Source organism: Myotis davidii, unplaced genomic scaffold (assembly GCF_000327345.1).
Source record: "Myotis davidii unplaced genomic scaffold, ASM32734v1 scaffold1439, whole genome shotgun sequence".
Taxonomy (NCBI): domain Eukaryota; kingdom Metazoa; phylum Chordata; class Mammalia; order Chiroptera; family Vespertilionidae; genus Myotis; species Myotis davidii.
Window position 1 is genome coordinate 1,116,577 of NW_006292342.1, and position 8,969 is coordinate 1,125,545.

An 8,969-nucleotide genomic window follows, 5' to 3' on the forward strand; every position below is an offset into this window, starting at 1 on the left:
AATTGGGCTTGCAATCCCAAATCTTGCTGCAAAAATGTCTACACTGACAACAGTGCCCTCAGGTTGTCCACCATAGCAGGCATCTATAAAAATTTGAGAAATATATTAAGTAGGAAAACAGAATGGAGATGACCTCAGAAGAAATTAATGTCTTTATCTATACACAAAAAGTCCAACAATTACAATGCCCCTACTGGAGATCAAGCCTGCAACCCTGACTGGGAATCCGGCAACCTCTTGGCTTCTGAGTCCATGCTAATCACTGAGCCAAACCAGCCAGGCTAATTGAATTTTTAGAGAGAGAGGAAGGGAGAGGGAGAGAAAGAGAAACATCGATGTGAGAGAGAAACATTGATCAATTGCCTCTTGTACACATCAAACCTTCAATCTTTCAGTGCACAGGAGGACACTCAACCAATTGAGCCACACTGTACAGGATCGTGTGTGTGTGTGTGTGTGTGTGTGTGTGTGTGTGTGTGTGTGTGTTTTAAATATATTTTTATTGATTTCAGAGAGGAAGGGAGAGGGAGAGAGAGATAGAAACATCAATGATGAGAAAGAATCAATCATTGATCAGCTGCATCTTGCACAGCCCCTACTCTGGGGCTTGAGCCAGCAACTGGGTATATGCCCTGACTGGGAATCGAACTGTGACCTCCCTGTATCATAGGTCGATGCCCAACCACTGAGCCATGCCGGCCGGGCCAGTGAGTTTTTATAAACACCTGTTTCTGTGTAATCACCTCCCATTTGGATATAGACTATTTCTAGCCTTTCAAAGAGTTTTCTTCTGCCCCTTTCTCTAATTTAATTACTGCCCCCACACACCAGAGGCAACAGCTAATCTCAATTCTAATTTAGATTAGTTTTGCCTGAACTAGAACTTCACACAAATGCAGAGTGCATACCCTTGAACAAAATAAGTCAGACACAAGTAATGTTCAGCAAGTCACGTGTGTCAATACGGTTATCAGCTATTTGTCCCTTAAAATAAGGGGGGGAAGGGGAGCATTGATTTTTTTTAGAAAGGTAGGGAGAGGGAGAGAGAAATATCATAGGCTGCCTTCTGCACGCCCCCTACTGGGCATGTGCCCTGACTGGGAATCCAGGTGGTGACATGGGATGATGCCTAAGCAACTGAGCTGCCTGGCCAGGGCCCAGGTCCTGATCCTTCCTCTTCAACGCCCAGAATGAAGAAGGAAAGGCTGCTCTCAGGGCCAGGCAGCATCGTTCAAGTATTTACTCTCTCCATTTCTTTTTGTCTGAGGTTTCTCCCAAGAATGGAATAACTTTCTGTAGATGTGAAGTCTGCTTCAACTTTGATGCATGTACCAGTATAAATTACCTTCGTGCAAAATGAGCTAATGACTACGTTTCGCACAAACCATTAAACGATTTTTTTGGTTATAGCTAATGCTCGAAATCAATTGATAAAGGAAAAGTCTTCTTACAAGGATAGTGGAACATTTAAGCAATATAGCCATCAATCAAAACTCATGTTTATATACTATTTGCCTACAGAGCATCTGACTCATGAGGAAAGTCCTTCTAGCTGCTTTTATTGTTTTTCTCTTACTTCCTTATTTATTCAATATAAAGCATGCTAGCATAACCCAGGTCAGAATTTTTATTGGCCTCATTGTTTTAGCTTACAGAGGAAATCAAAGTTTATACTTTGAGCTTAAAAGATTATTATTATCAGGTAATTGCCAACCAAAAAAAATTGGCTTTGATTCCAGTTTACCCTATACCTAGCAGTGCATTCTAATTTAAAGTATAGTATTCAAAAGGGAGTGCAGTCAATATATTTTTTTGTTAATCCTCACCCGAGGATATTTTTTCCATTGATTTTTAGAGGGTGTGGAAAGGAAGGGGCGGGGGGAGAGGAACATTGATTGGTTGCTTCCCACACGCACCCCGACTGGGGCCAGGATCAAAGCTGCAATCCAGGTACATGCCCTTGAGAGGAAATTGAACCTGAGACCCTTGGGGGTACAGGCTGATGCTCTAACCACTTAGCAATGCTGGCCAGGGCACAATCAATATAAATTTGATCTCTTTTCCAAGGTGCAAAAATCAAGTATTTTAGGAAATTTCCCAGACACTTACTTCGTCTTCATTTTTATCTAAAAATTTGAGTCTTTTTTAAAAAATTGATTTTGAAAGAGAGAGAGACTGACTCCCTATTCCACTTATTTATGCATTCATTGGTTACTTCTTGTATGTGTCCTAACCTGGGATCAAACCTATAACCTTGGCATATCAGGACACTGTTCTAACCAACTGAGCTACCCGGCCAGGGCCCAAGTCTTTTTCTAGGAAAATTTTCTCTTATTACACCTAAGGCTACTGTTTCTGTTCCATTTCTTTTGCTCTGATGTTGAGATATTTTTTTTAAAATATATTTTATTGATTTTTCACAGAGAGGAAGGGAGAGAGATAGAGAGTTAGAAACATCGATGAGAGAGAAACATCGATCAGCTGCCTCCTGCACATCTCCCACTGAGGATGTGCCCGCAACCCAGGTACATGCCCTTGACCGGAATCGAACCCAGGACCTTTCAGTCCGCAGGGCGACGCTCTATCCACTAAGCCAAACCGGCCTCGGCTGATGTTGAGATATTTGATTACCTTTGTTGGTGGGTTTCTGCTCTCTGGCCTCCACATTAATAATTTATCGTAATTTTTCTTTCTATTTCCACTCTACCTACTGGAGAAAACTCAAGTTTCAATGATTTTGCACTGTCAATTTTCATCATTACTGTTTCCAATACAGGCTTATAATATGCTAAATAATTTTCTTTATAAATGTGCATGAAAGTTCTAATATTTTGTCCCCAGATCCCAATGAATTTGTACTTTGGACTCAACAAACCATTATGTCAAAGTCTTACGCTTTGTTGACAAGTCTCACTTTTGGATGTGTTTTTTTGCATCCTCCGCTATACTTTTGGTTCATGAAATTTAACTTATACATGTTTCATTTCCTGGGAACCATACTGTTATAATAGGGTTATATTTCTGGTTTGTTCTTTAGTTGGCAGGAAACAGACATAGGTAGTGTGGTCAGTTTCTGATCCTGGCATTCAATCTTTCTTCCCCTTTTCTCTCTTAGTGGAAGGCAATTGTGAGAGAAATGAGTTCCAGTGCCAAGATGGGAAATGCATCGCCTACAAGTGGGTTTGTGATGGGAGGGCCGAGTGCCAGGACCAGTCTGATGAATCCCAGGAGACATGTAGTGAGTCCCCTTTGGATATTACACCCATCCCAACACTTAAAACACACACACACACACACACACACACACACACACATAATTGATTTCAGAGAGAAAGGAAGGGGGAGCTAGAGATAGAAACATTAATGAGAGAGAATCATTGATTGACTGCCTCCTGCACGCCCCACACTGGGGATTGAGCCTGCAGCCCAGGCATATGCCCTGACTGAGAATCGAATCATGATCTCCTGGTTCATAGATCAACACTCAACCACTGAGCCACACCAGCAGGGGCCCCAACCATTTTTGATGATAGCAGGGAACAGATGAAGTGGATTTCGGTCATTAGATTGATATGTTCAATCATGAATTGGGCGGTGGGGAGCAAAGATATTACTAGAACATCCCTTGAACAGCTCTTTTAAAAAATTTTTTTGAGGGGTAATTGACACAAACAAAATTAACCGTTTTAAAGTGACCAGTTCACTCGCATGAATGCATCTGCAATGTTGTGCAACCACCACCTCTATCTCATTCCAAAACCCAGCGTCTGCTTTTTAACAAGCTCCATTAAATTTTGACCCAAAAAGGTGGGATTGGCACCTTTTTTCTGAAAACTCTGGGTTCTAAAATAGATCCAGAGACATAGAAGCATGGAACAGAGTACAGAATCTCAGTGGGAAGAGGGGACGGTGGGTGAGTGGGAAAAGATCAACCAAAGAACTTTTATGCTATATGCACGATCCATGGACACAGACAATAGGGTGATGAAGGCCTAGGGGGGAGGTGGGCTAGCAAAGGTTAAGGGGGGAAAAGTGGACATATGTAATACTTTCGACAATAAAGATTAAAAAAAATTCATCCTAGATTGTGTAAATCAGAATCTCCTTGGTGGAGGTAATTTTTAAGACTTCCCAGATGATTCTCTTGGAGAACCAGGTTGAAAACCAATGTACTAAACAGAGGAAGATGGCTGGCTTTTATCTGCTGATTAACCATGTACAGAGGTCTTTTTATTAAATCAATGGGGGGAAACTGGGGACATATGTAATATTTTCAACAATAAAGATTTAATTAAAAATAAAAATACACGCAAAAACTGGGTTCTTCCTTGCACAGCTGGGACTGGGGAAGCAGACTGGCTTTCCCTTTGAGATAAGACTCAACCCTGTTTCTCCCACAGAGTCTGTCACCTGTAAGGTGGAGGACTTCAGCTGTGGGGGTCGTGTCAACCGTTGTATTCCTGAGTTCTGGAGATGTGACGGCCAGATAGACTGCGAGAATGGCTCGGACGAGCAAGGCTGTTGTAAGTATAGCCCTTCACTGGCAGCCTGCATGCCAGAATGTCCATGTGGCCCCATGGGCTTCTGGCTGCTATCAGAGCTGGTTCCCCAAGCAGCCCTGCCTGGTGTGGATCAGCTGCTCTTCACTCAGCTCCACCTCCTGGGAGTGCACACCAAGCCCCCTCCCTCCCACTGAAGCCCACCTCGGCCTGAAGGTATTGCAGCAAGTAGTGATGGCGCCCCTCTTAGGGTTATCAGCACTCGGTGAGGTTGTCCTTGCCACCTGGCATATGCTCCCGTCAGTGAGCCACTATGACCACCATCAGCCACCCCAGGAGGCTAAGCACACAGTAGGTATTCACCCACCAAGATAACTCATCCAACTAACCACTAAGAGGAGGAAAGCTTCACCAAAGAAATGGATTTCTTCAAAGAAACAAGGCCAAGAGTCCTGGAGGGAAATTCATTTTGGAGCTGGGTGTCTGTCTTGGCTCTTTGATTTTATGTATTACTAGAGGCCAATGCATGAAATTTGTGCATGGTGGGGAGTAGGGGGGCATTCCCCCCCCAACCCCTGACTGCACCCGCTCCAATCCAGGACCTCTCGGGGGATGTCCAACTGCTTCTTGAAATCTGGGACCGCTGGCTCTTAACCACTCACCTGCCTGCCTGCCTGATCGCCCCTAACTGTTCCCCTACTGGCCTGATTGCCCCTAACTGCCTCTGCCTCACCCTGCACCTGGGACCCAGGCTTCCCTCCCTCTGGCCAGCCACAGACACCCAGTACCCGGGCCGACTTCTCCTGAGTCAGCCACAGCTGCAGGGGACCGTGGGGCAGGTGGCTTGTCCCTCTTGATGGCGCCCCTCTTAGGGTTATCAGCACTCGGTGAGGTTGTCCTTGCCACCTGGCATATGCTCCCGTCAGTGAGCCACTATGACCACCATCAGCCACCCCAGGAGGCTAAGCACACAGTAGGTATTCACCCACCAAGATAACTCATCCAACTAACCACTAAGAGGAGGAAAGCTTCACCAAAGAAATGGATTTCTTCAAAGAAACAAGGCCAAGAGTCCTGGAGGGAAATTCATTTTGGAGCTGGGTGTCTGTCTTGGCTCTTTGATTTTATGTATTACTAGAGGCCAATGCATGAAATTTGTGCATGGTGGGGAGTAGGGGGGCATTCCCCCCCCAACCCCTGACTGCACCCGCTCCAATCCAGGAGATAAATAATTTATTTAAAAAATAACAACCAGAATTGACACATAGGAGGAAAAGGCACTCCCGTGCACTAGTGGTACATGAAATTGGCACATCTTTTTCAAAGGGTAATTGAGCCAGTTTCAAAATTTCAAGTATGTCATCCCTTTATCGCAATAGTTACACTTCCAGAACTACATCCTACAGGAAAACATGACTTAGATGGATACTCACATACAGATTGTAAGGACATTAATTATATATTATTACTAGAGGCCTGGTGCATGAAATTCAGTGCTGGTGCTTGGGACCGTAGGGCAGGCGGCTTGTCCCTCTCCCGGGCTGCAGCCTGGCTGGTCCCCATTCCTCTCTTGCAAGCTCATTTGTGCCTGGTTGGCCCCCATCCCTCTCTCCCCAGTGTTGAGTGTCTGAGCCTGTCATGGAGTGATGATGTGCTGACATGAGGGTGTGATGACCATTTGCATCTTAGCTCTTTATTATATAGGATTATTATTGCTTTTTCACGTGTGTAGATTTTTTTTCAAACCCAGAATAACGGAAGGTCACATTAACTCTTCAAATTCACAAAATATAAAAGTCCTTAAGAGATTTTTAAAAAGATTTTAAAATTGATTTTGAGAGAGAGAGAGAGAGAAAGAGAGAGAGAGAGAGAGAGAAACAAGGGAAGCATGGCTTGGCTGCCTCCTGCTCATCCCCAACTGGGGATCGATCCTGAAACCTGGGGATGTGCGCTGACTGGAATCGAACCCGCAATCTTTCAATGCACAGGACAATGCCCAACCAGCTGAGCCACACCAGCCAGGGCCTTAAGAGATTAAAAAAAAAAATCAACAACAAAATGGTTTATTTGCATTTACCTTAGAAATACACAACTGTATATACAAATAAATAACCTTCATTAGTAGTCATCTAATGAAATGACTTCTTGGGGAACATTTTAAAATAAAATGGATAAGTGTTATTTCCCAGATACTCTTTTAATTTTCCTTCCAGTTTCATTGAGATAGAATTGACATATAACATTGTGTAAGTGTAAGCTCTGGAGGTGGTGGTGGCCACAGGTGCGACTTTGGAGGTGGCTGTGGCACTAGGATGATGAACGCCCCTCCAGCCTTCAAGCATTCTTGCTGTTCGGAAGCGAGATCATCATCATTAACAAGGACACCAAGGTATTCAATGCCTGTTTTTTCACCATCAACGAAGATCATACAACTAGGAAACATTAAATCACAGCTGTTGAAGAACCCACAGGCGCTGTTTGCTGGCTACAAAGTCTCCTACCCCTTGGAGCACAAAATCGTCTTCCGTGTGCAGACCACACCAGACTACAGCCCCCAGCAGGCCTTCACCAGTGCCACCCAGGCCTCATCAGCAAGATCTTTCTGCTGGAAGAGTGATTCCAGGTGGCCATCAAAGACAAGCAAGAAGGAACTAAAAATTTTTTAAAAAAGAAGGAACTGAATAGTAGGCTAGGAGGGGTCTTGCTTGGCCAGTTCCTACCCTGCACTGGGACCTTCTCTAGGCACCAAGTGGAGGAGAAGAGCTTGTCCCAGCCATGGGCCTCCTTGGAGACATGCTGGAGGGCCCCTCCCCCGACACCGATGTGTCTGGTACACAGATTCTGTAGCATCTTCCTAATAAAGTGGCAGGAAAAGACCCGGATGTGAGCTGAGGCTGAGGTGACTTCACAGCAAATGGATCGTCAGACTCAGTGGAGGTGGATTACCTGACTCAAGGACACTCAGGGGCCACATTTCAGAGTGCAGTGGCCCAGAGACCCAGATTTCTATCTGAGAGGGTGGCAGGAACAAACTCATTCTGGACCAAGACTGCCGTGGAGGCAGTCTTGAGCAGAAGGGAACTGAAAACCTGTGTGCTTCCGTGAGTCTCTGCTGGAGAAGCTTTAGCTGCCAGGTCAGCCCATCTTAGTGCAGCAACACCAGATGGGGCCCACAAGCAGCTTTCCCAGGCTTCTCGCTTTTTAAAATATATATATTATATATATAATTTACTTCAGAGAGGAAGAGAAAGGGAGAGAGAAACATCAATGATGAGAGAATCATTGGTTGCCTGCCTCCCGCACGCCCGCCTACGAGGGATTGTGCCTGCAACCCTGGCATGTGTCCTGCCCGGGAATCGAACCTTGACCTCCTGGTTTAGAAATCGACACTCAACCACTGATCCATGCCGGCAGGGCTCCCAGGCTTCTCTTATATAGAGAGAGTTTAATAAAAAATATTCACCAATGAAAACAACAAAAAAGATCCGTGAAAGTTTAAAGAGTGTGACTTGAGACATGATGATTTGATATATACACATATATCTGGCCTCTGTACTAACAGGTTTCACCTCCATTGATGCAACCAACTGCAGATTGAAAATATTGCAGGGGGAGGAGAGAAATTCCAGAATGTTCCTGAAAGCAAAACTTGAATTTGCCATAAGCCGAGATCTATCCCGAATTTATGCAAATGAAGTGATGTATAGGCATAACCTGCTGGGGCCTATAGACAAATACAGTTTATATTGCAAATGTAGGTTTTATGCAAATACAGATATATAAGGGACTTGATTGAGCATTCTTGGATTTTGGTATCTGTAGGGTTTCTGGAACCAATCCCGCTAGGACCCCAAGAGATGATTATATCGTGAAATGATTACTACAGTAGGGGTTACTCAACATCTCTATCAACTCACATAATTACCGCTTTTTTTTGGAGGGGGGTGTGTCTCATTTAATAATAGCAAACCCTTAATCAGCCATTCTTGCAAGCCAGCCCAACCTGAGAGCTGTACTCACCAGTCCTGATAATAAATCCCTGAGGCAGGAGGGGGTCCAGAATGGGGGTCGGGGGGTGGGGACAGGCGGCGGGGAGCGGGGGACACCGGGACCACTGGTGGTCTGTGAGGTTCGAAAGGTTGGTGACCGCTGGTTTAAGGAAACCTTTGGAGCAGCGGTTGCCAACTGGAGCGTCCGAGGTTCCCAGCCTCGGACCCCTGACTGCTCTCTCCCGCCTCTCCAGGGACCAGTAACGGGGGTCTGGCCTCTTCTCTCAGTGTCCCCATCTGGGGAATGGGCTGGTGTGGGGAGGCAGGGGCTCCCGGTGACCGGGTCTTCATCTCCCTTCCGTCCCCGCAGCCCCCAAGACCTGTTCCCCCGACGAGTTCCGCTGCCGTGACGGCAAGTGCATCGCCCCGGAGTTCGTCTGCGACGCGGACCGAGACTGCCTGGACGGCTCGGACGAGGAAT

At 45.5% G+C, this 8,969-nt stretch overlaps 1 protein-coding gene and 1 pseudogene across 1 annotated transcript in view; both read left to right on the forward strand.

Moving 5' to 3' along the window:
• Positions 1 to 8,969, forward strand: part of LDLR (low density lipoprotein receptor) — a 45,336-nt gene that overhangs the window by 13,578 nt on the left and 22,789 nt on the right. Inside the window, exons 2-3 of the mRNA XM_015565338.1 lie at positions 3,116 to 3,238; positions 4,401 to 4,523. Of these exons, the coding sequence (XP_015420824.1) occupies positions 3,116 to 3,238; positions 4,401 to 4,523 (246 nt within the window). The remainder of the gene's footprint in view (positions 1 to 3,115; positions 3,239 to 4,400; positions 4,524 to 8,969) is intronic.
• On the forward strand, positions 6,796 to 7,545 carry LOC102759112 (annotated as a pseudogene).